The 14,618-nt window shown below is 44.1% G+C and overlaps 1 protein-coding gene across 4 annotated transcripts in view; it reads left to right on the forward strand.

The window, feature by feature from the left end:
* The window catches only part of LOC137657596 (transcription activator GAGA-like), a 75,539-nt gene that overhangs the window by 9,525 nt on the left and 51,396 nt on the right, over positions 1–14,618 (forward strand). For all 4 annotated transcript variants that reach the window (XM_068391948.1, XM_068391949.1, XM_068391950.1 and 1 more), the window contains exon 2: positions 11,208–11,355. In XM_068391948.1, the coding sequence (XP_068248049.1) occupies positions 11,275–11,355 (81 nt within the window). In that variant the 5' untranslated portion in view covers positions 11,208–11,274. The remainder of the gene's footprint in view (positions 1–11,207; positions 11,356–14,618) is intronic.

Genomic DNA, 14,618 nt, shown 5'->3' on the forward strand with positions numbered 1-14,618 from the left:
GTTTGTATGGTTAGGAAAAATACAAATTATCTTCGAATTTGTCATTTTTCATTGTGGTCCCCCATTAGTTTTTAATCTGAAATAGCCAGAACCTAAGCATTTACTGTTTTGAGAGTCTCTATATCCCTAAATATGGCATTTTCTCCTAAATACTGTAATAAAAAAAATTTCACAATGAGTCACTTCACTGACAGCATAGTTATAATTTTACTTAAAATACTAATAATGATATAACATAATTCTTAAAATGATTGTGGAAAACTCAATTCCTCATGTATTAATGGTAATTGTAATAATGATTGGTGTGGCTAGGGATAGAAAATTTTGCTAAAGTTACCCCAGCTAAAGGAATTTCATTATATCATTGTGTTACAAAATGTTTGGAAAAACATTCCTCATAAGCTACAGTACTGGTAAATGTTATATAATTGAAAAGATATTTAACTTGAATGCTTCATAAGGATATGGCAAAATAAAGAGGTTTTGACAAAACAAAAATCTATTTTAACGGAGGTGTTGTGTGGTCCCCTAGGACTTTATTGTTAAGGCTAGAACAGTGAATCCATTACTTCATGATGTAGCTAAGAAATATTCCCTGTCCTAAGCCCAGTTTATCAACATGCAAAGCTCAGGCTCATCATGCATAAGTGATGCACACAGAGTAGAGATCTATCTTAGATTGGTATACTGTACTGTATTGTGCAAATTAGGGGAAATGAAGTTGAACCCTTACAAACATCAAAGCATGATTGTAAGTACAGTAGGTCAATGACAGTGGCTCTTCAACATCTAGATCTTAACATTTTAACTGTATACAACACATTTAAAATTTTAGGTGTGATTCTTGATTGTAAATTTACTTTTGAGGAACACATTTGGTCTGGCTCTTCTTCAGTTGCACAGATAATTGGCATAATGTGAAAGTCTTTTGAAATTTTCCAGGATCACTCTATCATGAGAAAATATTTAAATTCCTAAGTTTTACCATGTTTTGACCATTATTCTCCTGTCTAGTCTTTAGCTGCTGACTCATCTTAATTTGTTGAACAAAATCTTTCAGTCTATTAAATTCATTATCTCTGATCTTGTTATTAATCTCTGGTACTGGCATTCAATTAGTTTTATGTGCATGTTGCATAAGATTTTTCATAATCCTGAACATCCTTTGCATTCAGATCTTCCCAGACTACTGTACAGTACTTTATATCTATACCATCCAGTACATAGTACCAGTTGTGCAGTTAATTCTAACAGTCATGCCTTCATATCGAGGCTCTGTTCTATACATTATTCTAGAAGTTTTATTCCAGCAATGACCAGTATGTGGAATGATATTCCTAATTTGGTACTGTATAGTTAAATCGGTGGAACTTTCAAAGTTTAAACTTGTTTCAAGTGCTTTTCTGCTAAACAGGTTGGCATTGGTCTTATTTCATAGTGTTGTCTCCAGGAGAAGGGTTTTTTGGGAAAATCCGCTGAGATCAATCACACTAAAATCTGGTGGAAAGCAGGAGTTTCTTCTAGGATAAGTCCTGGAGTTTGTTGTTACTGTATTTCAGATTAGGCTGTTGTTTGTATGTGAATTATGATATTTTAATTATAAAATAAATTTTTGAATATACTTACCCGGTGAATATATAATAGCTGCAACTCTGTTGCTCGACAGACACATACATAAAAACTCGCCAGCGATCGCTATACAGGTTGCGGGTGTGCCCACCAGCGCCAACTGTCGGCCAGATACCACTCTCGATGTGAACAAAACCTCAATTTCTTCTCATCCCACTGCGTCTCTATTGGGGAGGAAGGGAGGGTCGTTTAATTTATATATTCACCGGGTAAGTATATTCAAAAATTTATTTTATAATTAAAATATAATTTTTAAATATTTAACTTAGCCGGTGAATATATAATAGCTGATTCACACCCAAGGAGGTGGGTAGAGACCAGAGTTAAATATGTTTACATCGTAAAAGCTAAGAGTTTTTTATTTCATTTTGACAGTTATCAATATAACAAAACCAAAATAAATAGGTACCTGGTAAGGAAGTCGATTTAGACGATTACTCTGCCTTGTAAGTACGTCTTCCTTACGGAACCCAGCGATCCTCTTAGGATGCTGACAGACCCCCAGGAGCTGAAGTATCAAGGGCTGCAACCCATACAACAGGACCTCATCAAACCCCTAATCTGGGCGCTCTCAAGAAATGACTTTGACCACTCGCCAAATCAACCAGGATGCGAAAGGCTTCTTAGCCTTCCGGACAACCCATAAAAACAACATTAAAACATTTCAAGAGACAGATTAAAAGGATATGGAATTAGGGAATTGTAGTGGTTGAGCCCTCACCCACTACTGCACTCGCTGCTACGAATGGTCCCAGTGTGTAGCAGTTCTCGTAAAGAGACTGGACATCTTTCAAGTAAAATGACGCGAACACTGACTTGCTTCTCCAATAGGTTGCGTCCATGATACTTTGCAGAGATCTATTTTGCTTAAAGGCCACGGAAGTTGCTACAGCTCTAACCTCGTGCGTCTTAACCTTAAGCAAAGATCAGTCTTCCTCACTCAAGTGTGAATGAGCTTCTCGTATTAACAATCTGATAAAATATGACAAAGCATTCTTTGACATAGGCAAGGATGGTTTCTTAACCGAACACCATAACGCTTCAGATTGGCCTCGTAAAGGTTTAGTACGAGCTAAGTAGAACTTAAGAGCTCTAACAGGGCATAAGAGTCTTTCTAGTTCATTGCCTACGATCTCCGATAAGCTAGGAATATCGAAAGATTTAGGCCAAGGACGAGAAGGTAGCTCATTTTTGGCTAGGAAACCAAGCTGCAGAGAACAAGTAGCTTTTTCTGACGAAAACCCGATGTTCTTGCTGAAGGCATGAAGCTCACTGACTCTTTTAGCCGAGGCTAAGCATACCAGGAAAAGAGTCTTAAGAGTGAGATCTTTCAGGGAGGCTGACTGTAAAGGCTCAAACCTGTCTGACATGAGGAATCTTAGGACCACGTCTAAATTCCACCCAGGAGTAGCCAAACGACGCTCCTTAGAGGTCTCGAAAGACTTAAGGAGGTCTTGCAGATCTTTATTGTTGGAAAGATCTAAGCCTCTATGCCGGAAGACCGAGGCCAACATGCTTCTGTAGCCCTTGATAGTAGGAGCTGAAAGGGATCGTACTTTTCTCAGGTATAAGAGAAAATCAGCTATTTGGGCTACAGAGGTACTGGTCGAGGATACGGAAACTGACTTGCACCAGTCTCGGAAGACTTCCCACTTCGATTGGTAGACTCTAATGGTAGACGCTCTCCTTGCTCTAGCAATCGCACTGGCTGCCTCCTTCGAAAAGCCTCTAGCTCTTGAGAGTCTTTCGATAGTCTGAAGGCAGTCAGACGAAGAGCGTGGAGGCTTTGGTGTACCTTCTTTACGTGTGGCTGACGTAGAAGGTCTACTCTTAGAGGAAGACTTCTGGGAACGTCTACTAGCCATCGAAGTACCTCGGTGAACCATTCTCTCGCGGGCCAGAGGGGAGCGACTAACGTCAACCTTGTCCCTTCGTGAGAGGCGAATTTCTGCAGTACCTTGTTGACAATCTTGAATGGTGGGAATGCGTAAAGATCTAGATGTGACCAATCTAGGAGGAAGGCATCTATATGTATTGCTGCTGGGTCCGGGACTGGAGAGCAATAGATTGGAAGCCTCTTGGTCAGCGAGGTTGCAAAGAGATCTATGGTGGGTTGACCCCAAGTCGCCCAAAGTCTCTTGCACACATCCTTGTGGAGGGTCCATTCGGTTGGAATTACTTGACCTTTCCGACTGAGACAATCTGCTAGGACGTTCAAGTCGCCCTGGATGAACCTCGTTACTAGGGAGATGCCTCGATCTTTTGACCAAATGAGCAGGTCCCTTGCGATCTCGTACAAAGTCAGTGAGTGGGTACCTCCCTGTTTGGAAATGTACGCCAAGGCCGTGGTGTTGTCCGAGTTTACCTCCACCACCTTGCCTCGAAGGAGATTCTCGAAGCTTATCAAGGCCAGATGAACCGCCAAAAGCTCCTTGCTGTTGATATGCATGCTCCTCTGACTCGAGTTCCACAGACCTGAGCATTCCCGACCGTCCAGCGTCGCGCCCCAGCCCAAGTCCGATGCCTCCGAGAAGAGAACGTGGTTGGGTATCTGAACTGCCAGGGGAAGACCCTCTCGTAGGCTGATATTGTCCTTCCACCAAGTCAGACAAGACTTTATCTTTTCGGAAATCGGGATCGAGACCGCTTCTAGCGTCTTGTCCTTTTTCCAGTGAAAAGCCAGATGGAATTGAAGAGGACGGAGGTGTAGCCTTCCTAGTGAGACAAATTGCTCCAGGGATGACAGCGTTCCTACCAGACTCATCCACAGCCTGACTGAGCACCATTCTCTCTTCAGCATCTTCTGGATGGAGAGCAGGGCTTGATCTATTCTGGGGGCCGACGGAAAAGCCCGAAAAACTTGACTGTGAATCTCCATCCCTAAATACAGAATAGTTTGGGATGGGACCAGCTGTGACTTTTCCAAGTTGACTAGGAGTCCCAATTCCTTGGTCAGATCTAGAGTCCAATTGAGATCCTTCAGACAGCGATGACTGGAAGAGGCTCTGAGAAGCCAGTCGTCCAAATAAAGGGAGGCTCGGATGTCCGATAAGTGGAGGAATTTTGCCACATTCCTCATAAGCCTCGTAAACACAAGAGGAGCTGTGCTTAGGCCAAAGCACAGGGCCCGAAACTGGTACACCACATCGTCGAAGACGAATCTCAGAAAAGGTTGGGAGTCTGAGTGAATGGGGATGTGGAAGTAGGCATCCCTTAGGTCTAGAGAGACCATCCAGTCTTCCTTTCTGACCGCTGCTAGGACTGACTTTGTGGTCTCCATGGTAAACTTCGTCTTTGTGACAAAGACATTCAGAGCACTGACGTCTAGCACCGGTCTCCAACCTCCTGTCTTCTTTGATACTAGGAAGAGACGGTTGTAAAACCCCAGTGATTGAAGGTCCGAGACTTTGACCACCGCTCCCTTCTCTAGCAAAAGAGACACTTCCAGTTTCAGGGCTTGTCTCTTTTCTTCCTCTCGGTACCTGGGAGAGAGATCGATGGGGGACGTCGCTAGAGGAGGTTTGCGTACAAAAGGGATTTTGTACCTCTATCTGAGCAACCTCACAGATTGTTGATCTGCGCCTCTCTTCTCCCAGGCTTGCCAGAAGTTCTTGAGTCTGGCACCTACTGCTGTCTGAAGTTGCGGGCAGTCAGACTCTGCCCTTAGAGGACTTGGATCCTTTTCTCTTCCCTCTCTTCCCTTCGGCACGAGCACCTCCCCTGCTGGAGCCTCTGCCACGAAAGGACGGGATAAACCGAGACGCTGGAGTGTCTATCCTAGGTCTAGCAGACAAGGCAGGCAAAGGGGGAGCTTTGCGAGCCGAGGACGCAACTAGATCGTGGGTGTCCTTCTGCACTAAAGACAAGGCAATTTCCTTAACCAAGACTTCAGGAAACAGGCACTTAGACAAGGGCGCAAAGAGTAGCTCAGATCTTTGGCATGGCGTCACTCCAGCAGTCAGGAAAGAGCACAGAGACTCTCGTTTCTTCAGGACTCCGGACGTGAATGAAGCGGCAAGTTCGTTGGACCCATCACGGACGGCCTTGTCCATGCAGGACATAATGAGTAAGGAAACATCCTTATCTGCAGAAGAGATTTTCCTACTCAGGGCTCCTAAACACCAGTCCAGGAAGTTAAAGACTTCGAAAGCCCTAAAAATGCCTTTAAGAAGGTGGTCCAGGTCCGAGGGTGACCAACAAATCTTCGAGCGTCTCATGGCAAGGCGGCGGGGAGAGTCTACAAGACTTGAGAAGTCTCCCTGGGCAGAGGCAGGAACTCCCAAGCCGAGAACTTCTCCCGTGGCATACCAGACGCTCGATCTAGACGAGAGTTTAGATGGGGGGAAGGCAAATGCTGTCTTCCCTAAACTCCTCTTGGTCTCTAACCAATCGCCTAACAGCCGTAAAGCTCTCTTGGATGAGCGAGAGAGAACGAGTTTAGTAAAGGCAGGCATGGTAGTGGGAACGCCTAAGACAAACTCTGACGGCGGCGAACGAGGAGCCACAGAAATAAAGTGATCAGGGAACAACTCTTTAAAAACAGCCATGACTTTTCTAAAGTCCAAGGATGGTTGAACTGCTTTAGGCTCATCTAGTTCTGAAGGTTGATCATCAGGGTGTGGTTCAGCAACGTCCTCATCTGACAGTTCCTCATCCGATAACTGATGAGAAAACGGCAAAGGTGTAGGCAACGTTTGACTCGCAGAGTCCGGTCGCACTGGTGCATACGTGACGGAGCCGGACGCAGCGTCCTGGAACTGCTGAACAGTCTGGGAACTGTCAACAACAACAGGTGCGCGAGGACGCACAGAGTCCACCCGAGACTGTTTAGACCATCTGGGTTGTGCAGTCAACACCATACCGGGTTGCGGAGGTTGACGCACCGCGTCAAAACAAGTCAACTCTGATGGATGATGAACGTCCTGAACGTCACCAATCACATCACTGCGTTGCCTAACGTCAACGTGCGGCTGGAAATCCACACTGGGTCGCATCGGTGGAGGTACTACCCCTACTGGTTGACGCGAGAAAGCTACATCAACGTCAACAGGACGCACAACAGACCGCTTGGATGGCTGATGGCCAGTAGGTTCAACGGCAACCTTCTCAGCATTGTAGTCCTCCATCAAGGACGCAAGCTTGGACTGCATGTCTTGCAGTAACTCCCATTGAGGGTCTACGGAAGCAGGTGCGGTAACAGACGGGGTTAGCGAATGAGACGGCACAACTTTGCCTCTCTTAGGCGGCGAGCAGTCATCAGATGACGGCAACGGGTCCGAACTGTCCCAGTGGCTACAACCGGGACGTTGGACTTGTCCTGAAGGGACCGACTTACGCTTTAAAGGTCTGGAGACCTTGGTCCAAGGTTTCTTACGAGAAACACCTTCGGACGACGAGGTAAAAATGGGCTCTCTCGTCTTACGTTGGTAGGGGCGATCTTGGAGAGATACGCTTGATACCATAGAGGGAACGTCTGTTCGCTGATCAAGGCCTCTCGAACCCATGAGTCGTACGACATTGCTTCTCCCCTGGGCTTGGGAGCTTGCAAGAGGTCCCGGACTAGGTGGACGACAGGCACGAACAGACGAACCCTCGAGCGCAACACTGTTCACAACACTTTGAGAAACACTAGGCACTTTAACACTTTCCGCCGTGGCACTTTGGCACTTGAGTTCCTTTACGTCCGCCATGAGTTAATTTCGGTCACTTGCTAAGGCCTCAACTCTCTCCCCCAAGGCATGAATAGCACGCATCATGTCTTGCATAGACGGTTCCTGAGTGCTAGGAGGGGGGTTAGGAACAACCACTACAGGGGAAGGATTAGGTTCAGGGGCATGTGGAGAGGAAAAATCTACCGACCTAGAAGAACTTCTCCTTACCCTATCTCTCTCTAGTCTGCGTGTATATTTATCAAATTTGATAAAATCGAATTCCGAAAGGCCCACGCATTCCTCACACCGATCTTCCAATTGACAGGTTTTACCCCGACAATTGGAACAAACAGTGTGAGGGTCGAGAGAAGCCTTTGGAAGACGCCTATGACAGTCCCTAGCATTACATTTTCTGAACTTGGGAACTTGAGAAAGGTCAGCCATTTTGAATTAGTCAAGGGAAAATTCCAAAAAATGATCTAAGTCATCAACAATTAATCCGATTCAAAAAAGAGTTCAAGGATTTATTTGAAGAAAAACACCTGTACTGCGAAAGCTCAAACCAAATTAAAGTACAGTGATACCTCGGTAGTCGAACGACTCTATACTCGAACAATTCGGAGTTCGACCAAAATTTTCGAGAAATTTTTGCTGCGGTGCTCGACCAAAAATTCGGTACTCGACCAGCCGAACACGTGACGACCGCATGGGCTTTGTGATGATCGCGCCATCTCGGCCACTCTCGCTTGTTCGGGAAGCATCAGTTCTCTCGAGAGCGTCACTCAGACAACGCGCGATCAGCATTCGTTGTGATTTAGTGATTTTCAGTGCTTTTAATTGCTTTTTTAGCTTTCATAATGAGTCCCAAGAAAGTAATGAGTGTTAAGGGGAAGGAGAAGAGGAAAACAGTGCGAACAACGATCGAGTTGAAGAAGGAAATTATAGCGAAATATGAGAATGGTGTACGAGTGTCCGATTTAGCGGTAGAATACGGAATGGCGAAGTCGACCATTTCTACGTTTTTAAAGCATAAAGAAATGATTAAGAAGGCGAATGTTGCAACGGGAGTTACGGCGGTAACTAAGCAAAGGCCACAAGTGATTGAGGAGATGGAAAAGTTGCTTTTAATATTTATTAAAGAAAAACAGTTGGCCGGGGAAAGTGTTAGTGAAGCGTTCATTTGTGAAAAAGCGTTGCATATCTATGAAGAATTAGTGAAGAAAAGTCCGAGTACCAGTGAAAGTGATTCATTTACATTTAAAGCGAGCAGGGGTTGGTTTGAAAAGTTTCGTAATAGAACAGGTATTCATCGTGTTACTAGGCATGGGGAGGCAGCTAGTTCGGATCAAATTGCAGCCGATAAATACGTGGGGGAATTCGATCGGTACATAAATGAACAAAATTTGATCGCACAACAAGTCTTTAATTGTGATGAGACTGGGTTATTTTGGAAGAAAATGCCAGCCAATACGTACATTACCAAGGACGAGACGAAGATGCCAGGTCACAAGCCAATGAAAGATAGGCTAACATTGTTGCTGTGTGCAAATGCAAGTGGCGATTGCAAGATCAAACCCTTGTTAGTGTACCACTCGGACAACCCCCGGGTGTTCAAACGAAATAATATTTGTAAAAGTGCACTACCAGTTATGTGGCGCTCGAACACTAAATCTTGGGTCACAAGACAATTCTTTACTGAGTGGATAAACGAAGTGTTTGCCCCCCAGGTTAAGGCTTACCTCATTGAAAAGAGCTTGCCAATGAAATGTCTTCTGGTTATGGACAATGCTCCTGCACATCCTCCAGGTCTCGAGGATGACTTGAAAGAAGAATACAGCTTTATCAAAATCAAATTCTTGCCCCCCAATACTACTCCCATACTCCAGCCCATGGACCAACAGGTCATTTCAAACTTCAAAAAACTCTATACCAAGGCCCTTTTCAGAAAGTGTTTTGAAGTGACCAGTGACACGAAGTTGACCCTAAAGGAATTCTGGAAGGAACACTTCAGCATCCTCAACTCTGTTAACATGATTGACCAAGCTTGGCGAGGTGTGACCTATAGGACATTGAACTCTGCCTGGCGTAAGCTGTGGCCATCATGTGTCACAGAGAGGGAGTTTGAAGGTTTCCAACCAGAGGCGGGTCCAAGCACTGCTACCCCTGTAATTTCTGATGACACTGATGTCGTTGAGGAAATTGTTGTCATGGGCAGGAGTTTGGGGCTTGAGGTCGACAAGGATGATATTGATGAGCTTGTAGAAAGCCATTCTACCGAGTTGACTGTGGAGGAATTGTTGCACCTGCAACAACAACAGCAGCAGGATCTGATTGTGGAGCAGGAATCTTCAGAAGAGGATGAGGTAAGGGAGGATGTTCCAAGTTCTCTCATCAATGAAATTTGTTCCAAGTGGGCAGATGTGCAGGCTTTTGCTGAAAAATACCACCCAGAAATTGCAGTAGCAAACCGGGCAGTGCATATGTTTAATGATAGTGTCATGTATCATTTTCGAAGAATACTGCAGAGGAGGAAGAAACAATTAACAATAGACCAGTTTTTCACAAAAGAAAAGAAAGCTGCTACATCAAAGCCTGTTTCTCCTCCAAAGAAGAGACAAAGAAGAGAAGAAACCCCTGAAATAGATCTGCCCACCCTTTCATTGGAGAGAGAAACAACTCCTGAAGGAGAACTACCCCGCCACATCATGGAAGGGGACTCTCCTTCCAAGCAGTAACCTCCCCCTTCCATCCTCTCCACATCCATCCCTGTATGCCATCGAACCGCTGCTCAAAGGTATGTTCACTACAGTACAGAAAATGGTTTAAAATTGTTTTATTTTAGTACAGTAAATGGTTTAAAATTGTTTTATAGGATTTTCTGACCAATTTCATACACATTTAGATAATTATTGTTGTTTAGGTACACGTTTTATTAATATTTTGGGCCTGTTCGAGTGCTTGGGAACGGAATAGAATATATACCATTATTTCTTATGGGGAAAAAAAATTCGGTACTCGAACAAATCGGAGGTCGAACACGGATCTCGAACGGATTATGGTCGAGTACCGAGGTATCACTGTACTTCACCAAATATGATGGGAAAAACTCCAGGTTCAACAGCGAGTAAAGTACGTCTTGTCGACACGTCGACAGAGAAGAAATTGAGGTTTTGTTTACATCGAGAGTGGTATCTGGCCGACAGTTGGCGCTGGTGGGCACACCCGCAACCTGTATAGCGATCGCTGGCGAGTTTTTATATATGTGTCTGTCGAGCAACAGAGTTGCAGCTATTATATATTCACCGGCTAAGTTAAATATTTAAATATTTTGTTTTAGAAGAATTTTCTATGCCACATCCATTTTACCGTAATTCCTCTTTTCTTTGTTTAAATACTGTACAGTAACATACTTTTTTGTTTTACTGTATCTTTCTCAAAATTAAGCGATTCCTGCTTTCATAGCATGCTACCCTTGCTTTTATAATCAGAGTTATGTATTGTACATTCAAATTAGTAAATAATTACCTCCGCCAATGAAATTGGAAGGAGGTTATGTTTTTTCCCCTGTTTGTGTGTGTGTGTTTGTGAACAGCTTCCTGACCACAATTTTAATTGTAGAGTAATGAAACTTGCAGATGTAAAAAGCTGGAAATGGTTAAATTTTGGAAGATCATGATCAAAGATCATGTCACGGTCAAACAAAAATTTTCAATTCACATAATTAGCTATAAGTTTGGACATCGTTGTCAATAAGACTTCAAACTTGGTTCATATTTGAGTGTATGAAAATCCACGCCAATTAATACATGTTAAGGTCAAAGGTCTAAGTCGAGCAAAAGGTCGAGAAATAAACTACCGCGGCAGAGGTCTGCCCTCTACCGAGTGCCTCTCTAGTTTGTACTGTTTATGGTTTTATTTCCTTTCCAGAATTTTGCTGCCCCTAATAAGCACTGTATCTCAAGAGTTGACTATTCTTGGTTAGCTTTTGTAACTGATGGAGGAGGGAGTTCTGTCTCTTCGATGGAATAACCATCGCTCAACGTTTTTCCATGTTCTGTCATCGCTTCATCGTAAGGTATGTTTTCAAGTACTGTACTGTACACTTCTGTACTTTATAATCGTGAGAATATGTTTGAAGAATTTTATTATTGCATTAATATTGATATTTATGTTCAGAACACTGGATTTTGTTGTAAATTATTTAAATGAATCTTACCTGGTAGTCATTATGCTTTATTCATTGAAGCCACCGGCTACCTGACCTTTAAGAAAAAAAAAAGAATTGATTACGCCCTCTCTCCCATCCTCTCATCCCATGATGCTCAGTAAACCTGATAGATGGCACTACTGGGCGAACACAAGTGACTATTACTCTCAAGAACTTCATATAATCGTAGTCTTCCACACCACGTGCACCTATCTCTTCTGTTTTGATTTAATTGTAAATTGAAATAAGTTACTGTAATCTGGTTTTAGAATTGTAAGAAGTTGAAAAGCATGTGGTGTTTGTTTGGTTTTAAAAGCATGTATGATTCAGGGGGTGCCAAATTGTTTTGAGAAATTTATGACTAGAAGTTTAGAGACTACAAGAGTTAGTGATAGAGCCAAGTGAATTGGTAACTAACATGAACGATGGTGTAATTGCTAATAGAGTAGTTGGTGAGTGGCATTTGGTAAAAAAGGGAAGCGCCTACCCTTCAACCTGTCACAAACTTCATAAGAACTTTGGTATTTAGACTATTGTACTGATTAAAGGATTAGAATAGTTTTGGATTTTTTGATGAGCTTGAATACATTTTAGGATAAACTTGTGGCAGTATAAGGTTACTGGAAACAAAAGTAGGCCGATTCCTATCCCTTGTAAGTAATCCAGCCACAATAAATTTGGGGTGTTTTGATGATGTGAATACTCTGTAACAACAGGAGCCAGTAAGCTGTCAACAAGGGTCAGCTAAAGAAATGGAATAAATAGAGAAAAACTACAATCAGACCAATTTTTTATGGATGGGAAATGAGGGATTGAAAGGGAAACTTAGTAATCTCGAGATTTGTGAAGCTTGTTGCTCTCCCTTCAAAATGAAACATATTTCTTCAACACTGCCTTTTGGACTCCACCCAAAGTGTTCCCAATGAATTGATGATGCTTAATCCCAGTGAAGTTAAGTGGTGGCTTTTCTTCCACTTCTTTTTCAGTGATCCAAGCTGTGTTGCTCTCCCTAGATCTTTTGTTTTTCCCTTTCTGTCCTCCGTCTTTACATCAACCGAGACAACTCTTTCTCGAAGAATAGCTATGTTCAGCTGGTTCTAGATAGGCTATTTTTTAAATATTTAACTTAGCCGGTGAATATATAATAGCTGCTGCTCCAGCGGCTCGACAGAAAAACACACAAAAACTCGCGAGCTATCGCTATGAAGGTTGCGAGTGTGACCACCAGCGCCAACTATCTGCCAGATACCACACATGCATGTAAACAAGCCTCAATTCTTCTCTGTCGACCTTGACGACAAGACGTATCAATACTCGCTGTATAACCTGGAGTTTTCTCAACATATTTGGTGAAGTACTTCATTTTGGTTTGAGCTTTCGCAGTGCAGGTGTTTTTCCTCAACTTAAACTCTTGAACTCTTTATTGGACAGATTTAATTGTTGATGACTTGGATTGTTTTTTGGACTTTCTTTGACTAATTCAAAATGGCTGACGCTTCACAAGCCCCTAGATTTCGTAAGTGTAATGCTAGGGATTGCAATAGGCGTCTTCCAAAGGCCTCTCTCGACCCACATACTGTGTGTTCTAATTGTCGGGGTAAAACCTGTCAATTAGGAGATCGGTGTGAGGAATGCGTGGGCCTTTCGGAATTCGATTGGCTCGAATACGACAAGTATTCTCGTAAGCTAGAGAGAGATAGGGTAAGGATGAGTTCCTCTAGATCAGTAGATTTTTCCTCTCCACATGCCCCTGAATCTAATCCTTCCCCTGCAGTGGTTGTGCCTGAACCCCCTACTGGCACTCAGGAACCATCGATGCGAGACATGTTACGTGCCATTCATGCCTTGGGTGAAAGAGTTGAATCGTTAGCAACAGATCGTAATCAACTCATGGCTGACGTTAAAGAGCTTAAGTGTCAGAGTGCCACAGCGGAAAATCGTGGGAAAGTGATTAGTGCGCAAAGTGTTGTGAACAGTGTTGCGACCGAGGGTTCGTCTGTTCGTGCCTGTCGTTCACCTAGTCCGAGACCTCTTGCAAGCTCCCAAGCCCTGGGGAGAAGTAATGTCGTACGACTTATGGGTTCGAGAGGCCTTGATCAGCGAACAGACGTTCCCTCTATGGTATCAGGCGTGTCTCACCAAGATCGCCCCTACCATAAGACGAGAGAGACCATTTTCTCCTCGTCATCCGAAGGCTTTTCGCATAAGAAACCGTGGAGCAAGGTTTCTAGGCCCCTTAAGCGAAAGTCGGTCCCTTCAGGACAGGTCCAGCGTCCTGGCTGTAGCCACTGGGACAGCTCTGACCCTTTGCAGTCATCGGAAGACTGCTCGCCACCTAAGCAGCAACGTTACACAGGCTCAGAGAGTCTTGGTGTAGGCAAGGTTGTGCCGTCTCAGACGTTAACCCCGTCTTTTACCGCACCCATTCCCGTTGATCCTAAATGGGTTGTGCTGCAAGACATGCAGATTAAGCTCGCCTCCCTTATGGAAGACTATTCTGCCGATAAGGTTCACGATGATCCTCGCCGCTTAACTCATCGAGATCCTGGCCTTCAGCCGCCAAAACGAGCCTTTGCTCGTCCTGTTGACGTTGGCGTAGCTAAGTCACGTCAGTCACGCTTTGTAGAGCCTCACTCAATGCAGTCACGTGTTGACTTTCAGCCGCATATGGACGTTCAGCCACTTCCTAATGCTCTTGTTAACGTTCAGGACGTTCGCCAACCAGCAGAGTTGACTTGTTTTGACGCTGAGCGTCAACCACCGCAGTCTAGAGTTGTTTTGACTGCTCAGTCTAGGCAGTCAAAACAGTCTCGAGTTGACGTCGAGCGTCCTCCCGCTCCTGTTGTTGTTGACAGTTCACAGGCTGTTAAGCAGTTACATGACGTAGCGTCCTGGACTGCTACTAATGCACCAGTGCGTGTGGACTCTGCGTGTCAAGCATTGCCAACCCCTTTGCTTGTTACTCAGCAGTTGTCGGATGAGGATCCTTCAGATGAGGACGTTGCTGACCCTCATCATGATGATCATCCTTCGAATGTAGACGAACCTAGAACGGTTCCTCCATCAATGGACTTTAAGAAAGTCATGTTTATTTTCAAGGAGCTTTTTCCCGATCACTTCGTCACTGTTGC

The sequence above is a fragment of the Palaemon carinicauda genome, chromosome 18, assembly GCF_036898095.1.
Source record: "Palaemon carinicauda isolate YSFRI2023 chromosome 18, ASM3689809v2, whole genome shotgun sequence".
Lineage (NCBI taxonomy): Eukaryota > Metazoa > Arthropoda > Malacostraca > Decapoda > Palaemonidae > Palaemon > Palaemon carinicauda.